This window comes from Ostrea edulis, chromosome 5, assembly GCF_947568905.1.
Source record: "Ostrea edulis chromosome 5, xbOstEdul1.1, whole genome shotgun sequence".
In the NCBI taxonomy this organism is placed as follows: domain Eukaryota; kingdom Metazoa; phylum Mollusca; class Bivalvia; order Ostreida; family Ostreidae; genus Ostrea; species Ostrea edulis.
Window position 1 is genome coordinate 80616831 of NC_079168.1, and position 18220 is coordinate 80635050.

The 18220-nt window shown below is 34.9% G+C and overlaps 1 protein-coding gene across 1 annotated transcript; it reads left to right on the forward strand.

Moving 5' to 3' along the window:
• Positions 1-119: 119 nt before the first annotated feature.
• On the forward strand, positions 120-14991 carry LOC125650729 (GRIP and coiled-coil domain-containing protein 1-like). The gene is made up of 10 exons (XM_048879250.2): positions 120-229; positions 1056-1159; positions 2529-2722; positions 7521-7664; positions 7831-7920; positions 8083-8211; positions 8616-8810; positions 9550-9922; positions 10513-10643; positions 12756-14991. Exons 2-10 carry the CDS (start codon positions 1075-1077, stop codon positions 13557-13559), a joined length of 2145 nt encoding a protein of 714 aa, XP_048735207.1. The 5' UTR covers positions 120-229; positions 1056-1074; the 3' UTR covers positions 13560-14991.
• Positions 14992-18220: the final 3229 nt, after the last annotated feature.

Genomic DNA, 18220 nt, shown 5'->3' on the forward strand with positions numbered 1-18220 from the left:
TTATATGTAGTTTGTTTCATCAGAGTATATATTCTAACATGACCTTTATTCCACAGACACCAAAATGCAAATATAATGAAATAAATAAATCTGTAAGAAACAATAATGTATTACATAACAAATACATACGTATGCCACCTCTACACTTCCGGTAGATGGTGGTTTTGTAAACATGGGGAATTTAACCTTAGTAGATGTATTATGAATGGAATTTGTAGATTTATATTAGGTAAAAGTCTTTTTTGTAGCATGCAATTTTTATGTTTTACATGGATTCACACCACACGCCTTCGTTTAAGTTTTTTTTCCCCCAGACGAAAGACATATCCAAGATTGCTTCTTTCAATAAAATAAGCTCAAAATTGCTAAACAAAGCTGTATCTATTTGCACCAAAACCAGATTTCGGATTTGGAATTTACGATGTTGTGATTAGACACCTGGTAGGATTCGACTAGTAGTTACTTGACTTTTCTTGACGTCTTTTTTTGTTTTTGTGTGTGTGTGCAGCATCAAGGGAACCCTAAGTAATTGTTCATGTCTGCTAGTGTCACTTCCTGTGTCAGCTGAACTCTTATAATTATTGTATACTACAGGTCATTATAGTGAGCAAAGCTCGTGATGAGCTTGCTCCAATGATTACACATTTGAGTCGTGTGCTGATGTGGATTGCTCTTAATCAATTGAAAAATTATGAGTATTACCCGTAATGCTTCTTGAAAAATGTCACCGTCACTGCGGTATACTTTATGGACAACCACGTAGATAGAAGAAATAGTTTGGAGAGTACCACAAACGTTTTTAAATTCCAGACGAGCTATCTCATACCTTCCTATGTTTTGTTGTTGATTAGGCTTGTTTGAAAGAGAGTTAAAATATCGCAGCTAATATGACATCACAATGCACTGTTTACATTGACCGCATTATACTTCCTGCGTTAAATGAATGTTGGAAGACATTGAGGATCTTCGCTCGTCTCAATGGTCACAGCGTAGAACATATTATATAATGCTCTGGTGAATGGTGATATATATATCAAAGTAATAAATTTTTTCAGGTCCACAACTTTCTGCAGGATGGAAAGAGCATCTCGCAATGAGCTTGTCAGGACTATTGAAGCACAAAAAGAGAAAATAGCAAAATATGAGGCAAAACTCAAAGGTTTGCATTAATTAAGAAATTTTACTTCGGTGATGTGTCTGCTTGCTCTTTGTGTTAACCATTTATTACTCTACCACTGGTGAAGCCAAAGGAGAATATTGCTTTCCTTTTGGTTTGTTTGTCTGTCAGTCTGTTACATTTAGTTTTCCACACGTTTTTTCACCATGCTTTGATTTAGAAAGCTGAAATTTAGTACATGGTATGTGATTTACTACTGTATGTTTACAGAAATGATTTTTACATGATGTATGGGACTTTGTGTCAAATGTAGTTTTCCTGACTTTTTTCCACTTTGTTTTAACTTAGAAAATCTGAAATTTGATGTGTGGTTACCTGATGAGAAGATTTCATTTTTGTTGTTGTTGACTTATTCTAACAAAAATTTAAGACTGTGTTTTATGGTTGAATGAACTTTTTTCACCAAGCTTTGATTTTGGAAGTATGTGATTTACAGATCAAATTTAAGTTTCGTCACACTGTCACAGTGGACTGATTTTTATATTATTTTGTGGGACATGTTGCCGAATATACAGATGTAGTTTTCCAGATTTTTCTCTTCAATGCCTTAACTTAGGAATCTGAAATATCATATCAGTAGATACACATTATCTTTGAATTACTTTTGTTACATTTGTAAAAAAAAAATTGTAAAACTTAAATTTTACGGTTGATCGAATTAATTCTTGTAATCTGTCTAGAGCAATTTTTTTTTATTAAGTTAGATCTATATAATTCAAGACATACCAATTTGTTATAGATTTCATCTGATTTGCTGCATCTATTTACAAGAGATCAAAAGTATGATATTTCGTTGTATTAGAAAATAATATCCACCTGTTCATTCAAACATATCTGTTGATTAGATAAATTTTTGACATTTTATTCAAACACACAAGAGATCTAGAAACACAGGCAGAAAGTTGGAAAAGTTGAAGACGCTAGGTAGAAGTAAAGATGTCAATCTTGATGTCCTTTATTGTTCAGAATACTGGGGTGAGATTATTCCTAACACAGCAATATAACTTGAAGCTGAGGATGAGTAAAGCATTGTTTGATGCAATGATAAAGACATCTTCTTTTGGATATGGCCTTGGACATACTTTGAATATATCAAAATTAAAGAAAATGCAACAAGCTATAATACTTCATATATTTCAAGACCAGACATTATCCCAGCAATAATGTATAGACTTTCAAAATCTTTTTTCCAATATTATTTTTATCTAGCTATTTTTATTTTAGTATGCATAAACTGCATGTTGACATAAGATTTTCATGGAGAATATTATGCAAATGAATTCACTTGGGACTGGAAGGAGACATGTAATGTCTATCATAATAGTGAGACTTCTATGTGTATACTTTTCAGACTTGGTTTTGGCTTACAAAGGACTGTCTAAAGAGAAGGAAGCATTAGACGCTAGTTTTAAGATCCTCTCACAGAAAAAATCTGAAAATGAGGCTCCATTGTCTGACCAGAAAAAGAAGATTGAGGGAGAAGACCAATCAAATTGTAATGAGAAAGAGAACCAGTTTACTGATCCACTGCAGGTCACTAACCAGGTAAGAAGATGGGGGTTGATGGGAAAGGTACCCATACCCAGTAAATTGGGGAAAATAGTAGCAAAATAAAAGAAATTAGGAATTTTCTAAAACTTCTTTCTAAACTGAATAAGCCATAAATGATATTTCAAAGATTAAACAAGTATTCATCGTTCACAATATTACAAATGAGTGCCATTTTATTCGAACTTTACTTTATTTCTAAGAGGAAATGAAGAACTTAGTTAACTCGTACAACGTTTCATACAAAGCCTCAAATTATAATGTCATAGCATTTTGTTCCTTTCATGGGCATTTTTTACCCTCAAAATTGGTAATATATAGCATTGGTAATGGTACCATTTATCAATATATTTATATAAGAACAAAAAATGCGGGAATAGTGCAGAAAACACAATCCCAAGGTGCAAGTTCCTGTTGTTACTAAAAATAATCTGTCCATGTCAAGATACCTTTTTCCTGGAGCGATTTTATAGTCCATGTATTTGAACATGTAACTTTCATTTTGAACATTTTGTCAGTTGAATTTTGAAGTACAGTTCTTGATCAATCTGATTAAAATAAAATCTTTGATCCACTCCGTTATTGTTATGTCGCTATAACATTAACGGAGCGGATCAAAGATCTTATTTTAATCAGATTGAGTTCTTGATGTTTCAGTTTCTGGGAGTTGTCTGAATTACTAGAACAATCACAGACAACCTTGGCATGATAATGCTTATTGCTCAGGATGTGTGTATCTATATCCTGATTGGGTTTAGACAGGAAAACCATATTCTAAATCAGTAAAACACACTTATAATGAACGCAATGATACATGTAATGAACACACTTAATATATTGAGCTCAATATAATGAACACACTCAATAGAATGAACACACTCAATAGAATGAACACACTCAATAGAATGAACACACTCAATATAATGAACACACTCAATAGAATGAATGAACACACTCAATAGAATGAACACACTCAATAGAATGAACACACTCAATAGAATGAACACACTCAATAGAATGAATGAACACACTCAATAGAATGAACACACTCAATATAATGAACATGCTTAAAATGCAGGCATATTATTATTATTCTTTACTGCTGAAGACATACGTCTTATGGCATACATGTTTACAAAAATATTAAACAAGTTAACAATTGTATAGTATGGCATGACATTATATGGTATGTTACACAATACTGATGTGAATTTATAGACAGAGAATGCTATATAAGTAAATCATTACATAAATTAAAGGCACAGTAAAGATATTTCCCCAAATTACACAACTCTTTGAAATTTTTTACACTTAATAATTGTATAAGTTTAAAAACAGATGGGTTTTTCCAATAATACTTCTTGATATATTTCCTGCGCAATTCAATAAAGAAAGGGCATTTTAATGAAATGAAATTTATCCTCAATATCTAAATTACAAAGTTTACAATAGCGGTTATTTCTTGCTACATTAAAATGACGTCCACTCTCAATGGCAAGATTATGCGAAGACATTCTAATACGGAAGTTCCGAGTTCCCCAAGAGTTATTTCCCTTTGTCGAACTCTTCCGTAAATTATGACGTAAAATATGATGACAGTGGGTACATTTACTAATTACTATCGTTGTATTATTTCTTAAAAGATGATATCCAGAGTTTCTGAGACCATCCTATCTCAGGGAAAAGGCAACTTTAGTGAGTTTATGAATATTGGATAACAAAATGGCTCAAACAAATATTGTTAATTGCCATCTTTCTTTGATAAAAGCGTCACTCATGTAGAAGAGGAAACGAATAATGATTCAATAGTCAATTTGATGATCTTATTCAAACAAATTATGCTTGATATGGCCAGAATATGCATATCAGTGATTGATATAAACAAAAGTTACGCTTTTATTACATTAACCGTACGTAATCGTTATGTACAGTGCCAGTCTACGATATAATGCATACATTGTGTACCCACCATATGTCATAAAATGCGAAAGAGTTCGACAAAGGGATATAACTTTTGGGTAACTCGGAACTTGCGTATTCTACTAATATGTTTTTTATAAACATGTGGTATAGCCTTCATCAAGTAAAATTGCAATGAAAAATAGTCATAAATGTACATATAAATTTTACATCTTGGTGAGGAATTGATTTGTTCAACAATACTCATCTCTGCACAAAAATATCAGAAATTCTTTGCTTAATTATTGGGAAATAAGTATTACAATATACGCCATTGTATTCTTGATTACACCAAATATGACCCAAACCTATATCAAATAGTTTGTTTTTTATATGGATAGCCCAATTAATCATACGATTTCCACCCTTGTCTGCTTCTTCACGTAAACTTTTGTAACATGTTTTCAAAATACAATTTTCACTTTGTAACAATTTAAACCAAAATTTAAAAATTCTAAACCAGCGAACAATGTTCATGGGCAGTCTGCCTGTTTCTACATACACCATAGCATTATTTGTATTTTTCCTGACACCCAGTACAGACTTCAAATATTCCAAGTGCACTTTTTCAACATCTTTTGCGCTATGGCTACCCCAAACTTCACAACTGTAATTAAGTATACTGGCAACATGTGTATCAAATAAGGATAACATTGTTTCTGTGTTTAAATACATTTGGCTGACTTTAGATTTCAAGGAAAACATAGCTTTTCTGCCCTGGCTGGCCAATTGCTTTTGTGTGGTGCTAAACTTTCCATTGTAATTCATTAAAACACCCAGGTATGTGAATTTATCAACAATTTCTATAGGCTCCCCATTCAGATGCCACCTTTCATTACTGCTAATTTTACTCCCATTTCTGAAAATAACTATTTTTTTTTTCTACATTCACTGAAAGATCCCACTTTGTGGTATAAGTAAAAAGTGTATCCAGCATACTCTGCAAATCATTAGTACTTTCAGAAAAAATAACCATGTCATCTGCATACATCAAGACAAACAGATTTAATTCTTGTATTTGTTCAGGGATCATCCCTTTTGTTAAGAATTCGATCTCAAAATCATTAACATATAATGAAAAAAGTATGGGTGACAATACTTCCCCCTGTAACAAACGCAGATCTCCCATGGTTTGTGGTTTAATATGATTTATATCTAACGATTTGTGTGTCTTTCTATCCCCCCGTTTGTTATTTTCAATTTATAATAAATCACGGTTCGGCCTTCAAAGTTGTGTAACATTCTGTAGACATGTCACTATTATGTGTAAAGAAAAAGTGCCTATTACAATACACAAACAAATCATGTTGGAGAAAATTTATTTCTATTGTTTAATGAAGTTGAATGAATTAGAGTAAAAAGAATGTTACAATATCAACATTTTACTCCTTAATTGTACAATTTAATTGATACTTTTTTGTCAGCCATCTGAGTTTGAGCCGTAGATCACACGTGTTATTTTTTTGGATGACGAATTCGAATCGTTTTGAATGTTTACAGTTATTTTCCCATTCAAAATGTTACCATTTACAAAGTTTTGGACTCTTCCCGACACATCTATTGTTGTGTTTGTGGCTCCACTGTTATGTAATGTGTTTCGAAAGGCAACATTATTTTGAGTGAATTGAAACCAAGTGGCAGATCCGAAATGTTTTAAAGCTGTTAAATTTGAAAGAATTGTCGAAATATTTCTGTGTGGATTTCATTTAGAACTGCTGGAGTTGTTGATTGTAATTTTGTGGTCCGTTATCTACGTAGTTTTGTGTGGATTTCATTTAGAACTGCTGGAGTTGTTGATTGTAATTTTGTGGTTCGTAATTTGGTTGGCAGGTATGTTATTATGTCTCTCTTTCCTGAAGGGGGACATATTTGTTTTAGTGTGAATTCTTCCTCTTCTGCTTGTCAGTTTGTCCGGGCCATACTTTTTTTGTCTTTTGACATAAGCCTTTGATATTTGGTATGTGGGTTTCCATGATAATACAGTGTGCCGCGTACCATTTTTGATGAGCTTTGACCTTGACCTTTTATATAAAGGTCAATGAATTGAATTTTTGGGCTATGCCTTTGATATTTGGTATGTGGGTATACTATGATAAGACAAAGTGTTGCATGTCATTTTTGCTGACCTTTGACCTTGACTTTTTATGTAAATGTCAAATAATAGGTTTTTTTTTGTTCAGACCATAACTTTTTTGTCTCTTGACATAGGCCTTTGATATTTGATAAGTTTAATTTATTATCATATGTTCACTACACTGTTCCTTGTTTGAAGCTCATATACATATATATAGGTGATTGTTAAGTGTCATAAGTCTTAATTTTCCACTTTAAAGATGATCCAAAGAAATGTTTTTGAAAAATAAGGAAAATGGAAGGGGAGATATCAGTTTTAGTATACTAAAACAATTGTTCCTAGTTTTTACTTAATTTTTGAACTAAATTGTTTTAGAGCACTATGATTTGTTAAACTTATGTTCCCAAGAATAGTCCTGCTGCAGCTGTCCTTCTATTCATGATACACTTCAGTTTATTTTTACTACAGTATTGTTAGGAATTTCGCTCTCTGGCATGTTTGTAAACAAACTATATGTAAAATTTACATACGTTTGTGATGTCACACTCGGCGAGTCTGTGTAGGAAAATATAGTGTATTAATTTGAATTTATGTAATGGGTGATATCCACTGGATAAAGGAGTACACATGATAACAAAGTGATATTTCACTCCTCGTGGTACTTTGATTGTTTATCATAAATTACACTCTATATGGCACTAAAGGATTGGTGGTATGTCCCTTGGTTTCTACTCTTTACACTTGTGTGATTTGGTTTTATAGGAGGACAATAAGGATGAAGAGATTTCAGAATCGGGATCCACGGAATCTGACCAAATAAAGACCCTGACTGAGTCCTTATTCACCCTGACCCAAGAGAAGTCCAAGCTGGAGGGCAATTACCTCGCCGACAAAAAACGGTTGCTGGTACGTAAGTGTAGAGTGTATAGATACAATATCATTAGATCAAACACTAGCTATCAGCTATTTCTTATGTCATCTACAGTTCTCAATAACTTGTACATCACATTCTCCACATTTCTCAGTAAGTACTTTATTCTTATTTTACCATTTTGGCTGACACATTTTTCAGCAAGAAAATGAGGACTTAAACAAGAAGATCACTGAAGAGAAAGAGAAGGCTGACCTTGACATGAAAAGACTGGAGAAGCAGATACAAGAGGTCAGTAGCTCATCTTTTGACTTGGATTGTTTCCATTTACAATTGACTTAGGATTGCTGTATGTAACTGAACAAGATGTTTTGAATACAGAAAATTATTGCCATGTTTTGCTCTTTCAAACATTTAATTTGGGTTATCTTTCTTAATTTTGTATTCAAACAGTTGAAGATGCGTGTGCGAGAACAGCAGATGGAGAGAGAGAAGGAGGAGGGTGATCATGCCCTGATGCTACGTGAACTTCAGAAACTGCTGGCCCAGGAGCGCACCTCTAAAGACCAGCTGGAAAATCAGGTCAGCAGGGGATAAGGATTCCCGAGACAAGGCCATCAAACCGAGAAAAAAATCTTCTGTTTCTTTCATAAGGAGAAAATGCTTCACGAAAGTTTTGTCAGTTCTAAAACAATACTGTAGATTCCGAATTATATGCGAGGAATTTATTATTGCGTAATATCGCAAGAGGGGTCACTCGCAAAATAGAATTACTCGCTTTTAGTTTTCTGTTTCTACAATACATTTAAGAACTCTTGATTTACAGATTTACAGACGACACATGGATTCATGTTCACACAATTGTTGTTTACAAGTCATTTTGCCATGTTAAGTATTTGCGTAAAATAAGGAATCAACAGTATTAAGAGTAGATCTGAATGATGATGTAAACACTGTGATAGTGATATGAATATTCTGTGTTGCAGCTGGATGATTTAAAGTTCACACTCTCGGAGAAAAGTCAGCTGTTACCAAGCATGTCACAAGCCTACGAAAAAAGGATAACAGAACTGACCTCTGAACTGAAGGAGGTCAAGGACAAGTTACAGGCAGAGAAAATCAAAGCAGAAAAACCCCCGGAGGGACTAAAGCAACTCCAGAGCGAGATGACAAAAATGAAGGTACGATAATGGTAACAATAAAGGTAGGATGAGTTACGCATGAATAGGGTTACAATGCAGGTAAGATATACAGGTAACAATGCAGGTAAGATATACAGGTAACAATAATAGTAATATATAAAGGTAACAATGATAGTAAGATATACAGGTAAAAATGATAGTAAGATATAAAGGTAACAATGCAGGTAAGATATAAAGGTAACAATGATAGTAAGATATACAGGTAACAATGCAGGTAAGATATAAAGGTAACAATGCAGGTAAGATATAAAGGTAACAATAATGGTAATATACATTTGTATACAGGTAACAAGAAAGAAAGGATATCTTAGCACTTAGATAAGGTAACAATGGAGATTAAATGTCGGTCATAACTCAGATAGTATTCACAAATTTCTTATATCTAAATGACATTAATTACTCTAAACCAACTTTTGTTCCTGACTACTTTATTTCGCAATTCACTTGTGGTAAACTGGTGCGTGGCGAGTAAATTTTGTGATCAAGCCTATGACAGACATTCAAGGACTGGTTCTAGACGAGAAATATTCGTGATGATGAGGTTCTCATGTGTGAATCAAAGTTGGTTTACAGTAGACATTAACTGTCAGCTTACTTGCCATCAATTCTTAAATCTAAATGACGTTAACTAGATTTTTACTAACTTTTGTGCAACTGGATGTAAGAGTTTATTCCCATAACAAGTATATAAAGTGTGTTATTCCTGTGTTAAAAACAGAAAGAATATCAGCTCCAGCTTCTGGAGGAACAAAAGAGAAGCTCCGAATCTGATGGCAAACTGGAACGATATCGTCAGACGAGTGAAAACCGTGTATCAGGTCTGGAATCTAAAATCTCCGAACTGTCGGACATGGTGGGAAATTACGAACGGTACAAAGTTCAAGACCAACAGACCATACAGCGACTGAAGGAACGGATGTCTCAGCTCGATCTGGAGAACACTGCGCTGTCACGGTCTGCTAGTCAGATCAAGAGTTATGATGAGGAGTGGGGGAGTTTAGAAGCAGCACAGCTTGGTGATCTCATAGTAAACCTGCAGGGTTTTTTACGGGAAGCTAACCAGCGAGCAGCTACGCCAGTTTTACTGGAAGGTGATCAATGTCTGCAAAATGTTAAAAGAAGTAGGAGAAACATTTCTGTGAAAAAGTGTTTTGCTCTTCTCCTTGTTTCAGATTAGATAAAGTTTTATTGAGGAAGTTGCACCAGCTGTTGTTATCTGAACATGAAATAATGATATTGTGTTTTATTTCTTTTTAAATCAATAGTTATGATCGAGATAGTGTGGATTTCTTGAAGTCATCTGTAAAAATCAGATACAGATGAATTTTTGAAACATCATATTATAACTCCCATTCAAAGGCAACTTCTTACATTGGCTGTAGATCTCATTACCTGAATCGTAAATGATTTTTCAGACAATTGTAACCAGAGAGACAAATACTATCAGTCTGAGGGATAAGTTTATTAAAACTATTAAGTGAAAACCAAACACCGGTACATATATTTTCTCAATAAGAAATATGAAGACTAAATGCTATGCAGCTATTCAATTACATCTGTTCCCTTCAAGGGTAGCGCCGAGAGTGCTGGCCCTGGGTTAGTAAAAGCGGGAAAGTGAGTGAGTATTAGAAACCGGTTAAACAAAATCCACATCAAATCAACCAAACAAACGATTTTTCAGACTTGCTTCGAGACGAAGATGGGAATTGTCCAAAGTGTAGAAAAAACCGAGAGGAGCTAGAAAATGTGAAGGAGGAATATGAGAGATACAAACTTCGGGCTCAGAGTGTGCTGAAAAACAAAACAACCAAGGTAATGTGTGAGCTTTATAATCAAAGTACTGAAAATACCAAGAGGAGGTAAGGAATTTAAAGGAGGAATACGGGAGATAAAAGCTTACTGCTTAGAGCATGCTCAAAAACAAATGTGTCAGCTTTATATAATCAATACTGATACAAATCGTTAGAAATGATTCTTGTGACTTTGAAGGTTGGTTGAATTAGAAATTATCATGTCAGAATTAAAGTTTTGATAACAATTTTAAGCTCCTTCTAGAGATTGCTATGTCCTTATTGTAGATTTTGGTTAAGACTTTCAGCATTGTAACAATGATCATGGATAGTAAAAGACCCAGGAAAGAATCAGGAGGATGTTACATTGGATTCATTGTCACCGAATGAAAATGGAGATAGAAATCAGATATGAATTACAGTGCTCCCTCGATATATTGCCACCTTTTGTTAGACAAATTTGGGCAGTAAAGTGGGGGTGGCAATATAACGAATTTACCATTACAGACAATTTACTGAGCAGTCAAAAGAAATTCAATTCTGTAAATTTATTTAGGTTCCATTCTATAAACATTTAGATAATCTTTGATTTTAACTCCACAATTATTTGTAATGAACCTGACCACCTGAATATCTTGTCCAGACTGTCACACTTCACAGCACTGCTCTCAAAGTACAGGTGTGATTATTAATGTGTGTAAGGTAATTAGCATTATTAGCATTATCCCATAAAATTTGACCATTTGTTTGTGAAAATCAGTGGCATGTGGGGTTGGCATTATAACAGGAGTGTTAACACGGGGGGGGGGGGGGGGGGGGGGGGGGGGAGAAATCTTTTCTGTAGGATTTTCAGGCAATAAGCGGAGTGGCATTTTATCTCATACGTGTGATGTATATTGAGAGTGAGATAAAGCATTAGCTTTATCACACGCCCGTTTGATAAAGCACTTCCGGTCCGAACTACTTTTGACACTGTCCCCGCTTGGATGACATTTTTTGTGTTCATGAAATAAAGTGTAAAAGTTATTATTCTGTATTTATTTAGAATTTCTTTTATAGCAAAATTAAAATGATGTTGCCCCCACTGACATAATGCAAGTTACCAGCCACAAAAATGCCAACTCGGTCTGTAACTATTCAAAAATTATGATCAGAAAACAAAAATATGTGCACACTATTATCATCAACAAGGAATCGACGACCTACTGGACAAGCATAATCGAAAGTACACCTCGACATGCTATGGTACCAAGTATTCGCAAGCACAGTCTCTTTTTTCTGGAGCATATTAAATGTAACAAATCTCAACAGCTTTACTTACTAGGCTAGGCCTATTTAATGTGCCTCAGGATTTCTTCTCACCCATAGATCCAAAGAAACTACGTAAATAAAATTCAAATGCACAAACACTTCTACTTTTCATTGTAAACTGTTGAACATTCTAATAACGCTGCATTAAAATATTACTTTCATTGATCGTTATTATACACATGTTTATTTCAAAACGAGGATGACATCAAACTTTTATCAGAAGGTCAGGCCTATGTAAAAAAATAAATACTCGGTCAATAGTTGTTACTTTGTTGGAATGGCAAAACCATTATTAATTATAAACTATAATCCCTTCTAAAACAATTTTCATCCATGGTTTCTTTTATAAAAATGACCTTTTGTACAGTATATTAATGGTTTATAAGCGCACTATTTTTTCCCGCGTAAGGTAGACAGATTAAGCACGACGTCTGAGCCACGGATGCAAAACAAATTCAATCAGCTGTTTCTACCATACTGGAAATCATCTCAAAATTAAGTGAAAAGAAGACGTATGAGATAAATAGAACATCTATAATTGCGTATTTTGATATTTGGTTTATCCAACTCGTTGATATGGTGTATTTATTCGCTCAGCAAGCCTCGCGAATAAATACACCACATCAACTCATTAGATAAACCAAATATCAAAACACGCAATATAGATATCCTCTATATAATGTTGGGGGTGGGGGGTAATATGTCAAGGGAACACTGTATATCTGCTTTAGGGCTCAGGATCAAGATTTAAGATTGAGTGTATAATAAACTATTACTTTATATATAAAGTGTTTGCATATTGTGACAATTTTCTATTTTGTAGGATTCTGGGACCAGCAAGGAAATGGAGACATTGAAATCTCAGATAAATGAACTCCGAGAGAGGATGAAGGTGACTCACTTACAGCATGAAGCCGAGCTGGAGAAAGAGAAACAGAAGACAGAGACAGCTCATAAAACTCTGGTGTCTGTCCAGGAAAAACAGAAGGCTGAAATTCTCCACCTAGAGGCGGAATACCAACATCAGAAGAGCGAGCTGGAAATGGAAATCCGTAAACAGCGCGAACGAACTGTGTCATTGCTGGCAGAGAAAGATCGGGATATTGAGGTGTTGAAGACCTCTGTGCCAATCTATGATGAACGTTACTTTGTACAAAATCCTCCCGATTCGGGAGCTTCTGCGGAATTCCCTGGAGGGAAGTCTGAGGAGGAGAGAGCTGTGTCACGGTTACTGAACATGTCGTCCCTAAATCAGGGTGACTCTAATCTTTTCTTCCGACAGGAACTCTCCAGAAAAGAGGTAGAAATAAACGCTTTACGTAAACAAAAGCATGAACTGGAGTCAGGTCTGAGAGAGTTACAGATGAGCAATCTGACTAAAGAGGAGTCGTTTACAGAACAAATTGAGACATTGCGAGAGGAAATTCGACGAAATGTTAGGTGTAAAGCCAGAGAAGGGGCAAACCTGGAGTATCTGAAAAATGTGACATACAAATTCTTGACAAGCTTTGATCCCAAGGCCAAACAACAGATGTTGAACGCTATCACCACCATTCTACAGTTCAGTCCTCAGGAGAAATCCGTTGTTCATACACAACTCAAGAGTTGGTGGGCTGGTACTTTATGATCAGGGTTAATATCCAGTACTCTGTGATCAGGGTTAATATCCAGAACTCTTTAATCAGGGCCAACATGTTCATTTTTCTTTTCCTGGGAAATATTGTTTAGGGTTTTTTTTTTGTCATTTGCAAAACATAACAACACTTAGGGATCAATTTCCCATCCTCTGCCTGTCTCTTTGTCACACCCTGTAACTTTGTATCTGTTAGAGACAGGACTTTGTCACACCCTGTAACTTTGTATTTGTTAGAGACAGGACTTTGTCATTCAATAGCATGTATATTCAGTATGTACATGTATAGTTAATTTAATGTATACCATTATTGCTGATGTCTTCACTGGTTTACTTCATCGCTGGCTGATGTCATAACTGGCTGATGTCATCGCTGGCTGTCTTTGCTGGCTGATGTCATCGCTGGCTGTCATCGCTGGCTGATGTCATTGCTGGTGACACACATGTTCCTTGGAACACTATTGTAATATTTATGACTATGAATAAATGTGTTTTGTGAAAACAGTAATAATCAGTATGCTGTATGTATATAAGTGAAGGCAAAGAAAAATAACTATTGTAGGGTCATTGAGAATCTAATCTGGCAATATTTCTTATTGTGATTGGTTGTTTAAAAGAATTCAGTTTTTACTTAATACCCACAAAATTTTGTTCTGATATACTGTGATCAAATTGTATTCTGCTGTTCATTTTGACGGTTGTAAATTCAACATTCAGGTGTTGCATACTTTGAGGTTTCCTGTATGTCCTGTGTTCAGGGTTCAATCACTGATGCCGATCTTTGAAGACATTCGATCATTGTGTACGAATACATGTATTGGTGTCCCTCTGGATCATCTGCACTCTATATAGATTTTTGTGGGGTCTTTATGTACATGAGAAATGCTAAACTCATAATTCCAGTATTGAATCATGTATTTACTAGATATGTCACATTTTCTCTTGATTGGCCAAATTTTTGTTTGACTTCAAATTGTACCACCATAATCAAATTTAGATGGAATTAATTATCATATCCTAACTTTGCATATTTATGAAAATGGTTCTTTTGGAAAAATTATCTGTGAATTTTTTTTTCGACTATAAAGCAAATTGTGAATGTTATGAACTTTGTAATGCCATACTCAGAGAGTATTTGGTTTGAGTTAAATCTTTGAAATTTTTTCAAGTTGAAAATAGCTGATTTTCAGAGAAATCAATTGAGGCTCAGGAAAAGTATGATGTCACGTTCATGCTTTATTAATATTTTTGTTTATGGACCAATCATCACGAAGGTACACTGTTATTTGAAGAAAGTACATTGTTTTACGTGTTAAATTTAATTTTTTTATTTGTAAGATACAGTTCATTAGATATTTCATTCACCAGGTATAACAATATGCTAGATTCCCCTGTACCAGCTGTAGTAAAAGGCTTCATTATCACATTTATATTTTTTGGTGTTCTTGTGTTGTCATCTATCTCGAGTGTTACACAGATAGTTTATTGCCAAATAATCGTCCCCCAGGGGCATATACATGTATGGACATTGTAAATAAATTAAAACATAGTTGATCAGCAACTAAAGGTACCAAGGGATGATGCATAGGAAAAATATAGTAATAAATATTATTATTATATATACATACATGTATTATTGGGGGTGGGTGGGGGGTGTTGAACTCTTTCATGCATTTTATATGATACAATGACCTTATCAAGATGTGTATCAGTAACTGTGTATTATCAGTTCAGGTGATGGGTGGGTATTGATACTGTGTATTAAAGTTCAGGCGGTGGGTAGTGATACAGAATACAGGTGGTAATATTCCGCGATATCCCTAGTGCAATGTACCATATATATAGATATAGATAATGTATTTACGAGTTATTTCCCTTAGTTGGTTACCTGCCGTACATACCATGCTAGCTGCATTAATGTAATCCTCTCCCATTTTTGTTTGGGTTTTTTTTTGGGGGGGGGGGGGTGTTGTTGTTGTTGTTGTTGTTGTTTTTGTCAGAATAAAATAAAAAAAATCGGAGAGGGTTACATTATTGCAGCTACAGACCATGCCAACAAAGTTGCGCCAGAGTTCGTTTGCTAGAACTGTGTGCGGAGACGCAGGTAACTACATGGATAGTGTGATCATGCAAACTGATTGTAATTTTATTTGATTGTCAGCATCTTTAATCCGATGTTGTATTTACTTAAATTTTCTAAAAGGAATATCCACTCTGTGTGTGTGTGGTGGGGGTATCATTATACCCCACGCAACAAAATTGCGGAGGGTACGTTTTTGACCAGTCCGTCAATCCCTTTCTTGTCAACACAACTCCACTGAAACCGCTCAAAACTTTGTAGTTGATAAGGACACGCTGTAGATGAAATTCTGATTCAATAATTTTTCTGAGAGTAATGCCCGTTTTGAGCCCATCTGTCCTGTCATTGTCAGCGCAACTCCTCTTAGACCGCTCAACAGAATTTCGTGAAACTTTGTAGTTAATAAGGACACACTATGTAGATGTACACATTCCCAGGAAATTCCGATTCAATATTTTTTCTGGGAGTTAGATCTCTTTTGAACTTAGAAATTTCGAGTCCGTCTGTCCTGTTCTTGCAGTAATGCAGAGCATTACCATTCATTATGTGAGGATTGTCAAGCAATGTTGGAGCGTGGGGTATGTGAGCTTGCTCACTTTTTCTTTCATTTCCAAATATTTTGAAAAGAAGAAAATCTTACATCTATCCTTTACGTATACGATTTGCAGATTTATTTTCCACAATTTGAAAGGTAAAAATCCAAATTTGTTTTATCAACTATCCAGTGTGAGCAGTTTTTCAAAAATAAAAATCAAGAAAAAGCAGTCAATGGCTCATTTCCACAATTTGAAATGTGAAAATTCCAAATTGAATAGATCATGCATCTATCCAGCGCGAACAGTTTTTCAATAACACTAAGAAAAAAGCAGTCAACGGTTCAGGACAATATTTGCGTTTTATATTCAGGCACGTTGCATCGATTTTCAAAAAAAAAGGGGGTGGGGGTGGGTGGGCGATGTGGTATTGATAATGCGTGGCCCGTAGGATTCGGAACGAAGGCTCTATAGACTTTAGTTCACTTTGCTTACCTGCAGGCTGGTGATATACATAATGTATGTTATAAGGGTTTAAAACAAGATGTTTATAATCATGTTTTATGTTTTATATCAACGACATACTTCCGTGTGAAGAATTGTGCCGGTGTGCTCTCCCTCAATAATATCACCGCAGGAATCGTTTGACGCTTCTTTAATTAATATGAAAGAAAAGAAATATTGATACGAAATTAATTGTTCAATTTTGGTGGTGTCCATAGTAAATGAATTATAATGAATAGGGATTATGAACGATAGAAATTGAGTGACGTAGATAAGCAAACAGTTTGTGACAAGCACCTGCTGTCGACTACAGCATTGCGGACGAGTGGGAGATTCATATGACCAGTCATAGGTCACCTGATAAATCACGATTATAACTCTTGAAAATATCTAAATTCATTGACTTGATATTCAAGTGCGACAGAGTATCGTTGATTATGCCTATATCTATGGACATGTACTACCATCCTTAGTTATATTTAATCAACTCCTTTGGGTACCTTACTTTATATACATGATAACACACACACACACAAACACAACACATGCACGCGCACACACACACACACACACACACACGGCTCCATGGTATACCATGAATTAAGAATTGACTTAAGTCAAAATTTAAAATTGGTGTAATATATATAGTATAATGATATAGCAATGAAATTCATGCTGAGGTCCAAATAAGATTCAAATTGTCAAGAAAGTATACTTGTGTGATTTTAACAGTTTTCCATGCAGAATCTGCAGTTGTGGCAAATAGGGGTGGAGTTTCTCTGAGCATGTTTTTTAAACATAAACTGAAATCTGCTTATATTATAACATATAACTTAATATTGAAAATATGGCGATAGAACAAGAGGGGGTGGGGGGGGGGGGGGGGAGGGCATGTACTAGTACAGTAAGATACACTATGAAGCTTTAATTTCGTCATTTATCATGAAAGTGACCCTGAAAATCGCTTCGGTATCTGTTCAAGGACCATGAATCACTTTAGCTTAAGTCAAAATCTGAATATTGCGATGAAATGATTGTGAAGTCAATCATTTCTAATTTAATATCGCTTCATCAAATGTCTAGTGTCTGCAAATTAAGAGTATCAGTTCAAAAGCAATGAACACTTTACAGGCGATTGAAGCTTTGACTTCAGTCCGAGTTTGTTACATGATCGATTTATTCCACTACCACTCTATTTGCACCCGCCATATAAACTACCCACTCACCCCAATTTGACAGTTCTTTTCATTTCTTTTCCGACTAAAGTTATTTAAACTTGTGTTTAATTAATCAGAGAGAGAGAGAGAAATATTCCAAACAATGCCTTTTTTCACTGAGTTACCGAGACGGATCCATTGTGTTTAAACTAACGCCAAACTATAAATCATTGACATTTTCTATATTTGATATTCCATATAAGTGTGTAATTAGTACTTAGTACACGTGGCCCAAACTTACGTCAGTATCTCACTGTGATTGTGGTGCTAGCTGGCCCGAGAGGGTGGGGGATTAACGGTAATACGGCTATTCTAATGATT

What these genes read in the sequence shown, in the direction of transcription:
- LOC125650729 (XM_048879250.2), top strand. Translation starts at nt 1,075, where the DNA reads ATGGAAAGAGCATCTCGCAATGAGCTTGTCAGGACTATTGAAGCACAA. An exon ending in CCGACAAAAAACGGTTGCTG is followed by an intron (nt 7,665 to 7,830) that starts GTACGTAAGTGT and finishes CACATTTTTCAG; the next exon opens with CAAGAAAATGAGGACTTAAA. An exon ending in TGAAAAACAAAACAACCAAG is followed by an intron (nt 10,644 to 12,755) that starts GTAATGTGTGAG and finishes TCTATTTTGTAG; the next exon opens with GATTCTGGGACCAGCAAGGA.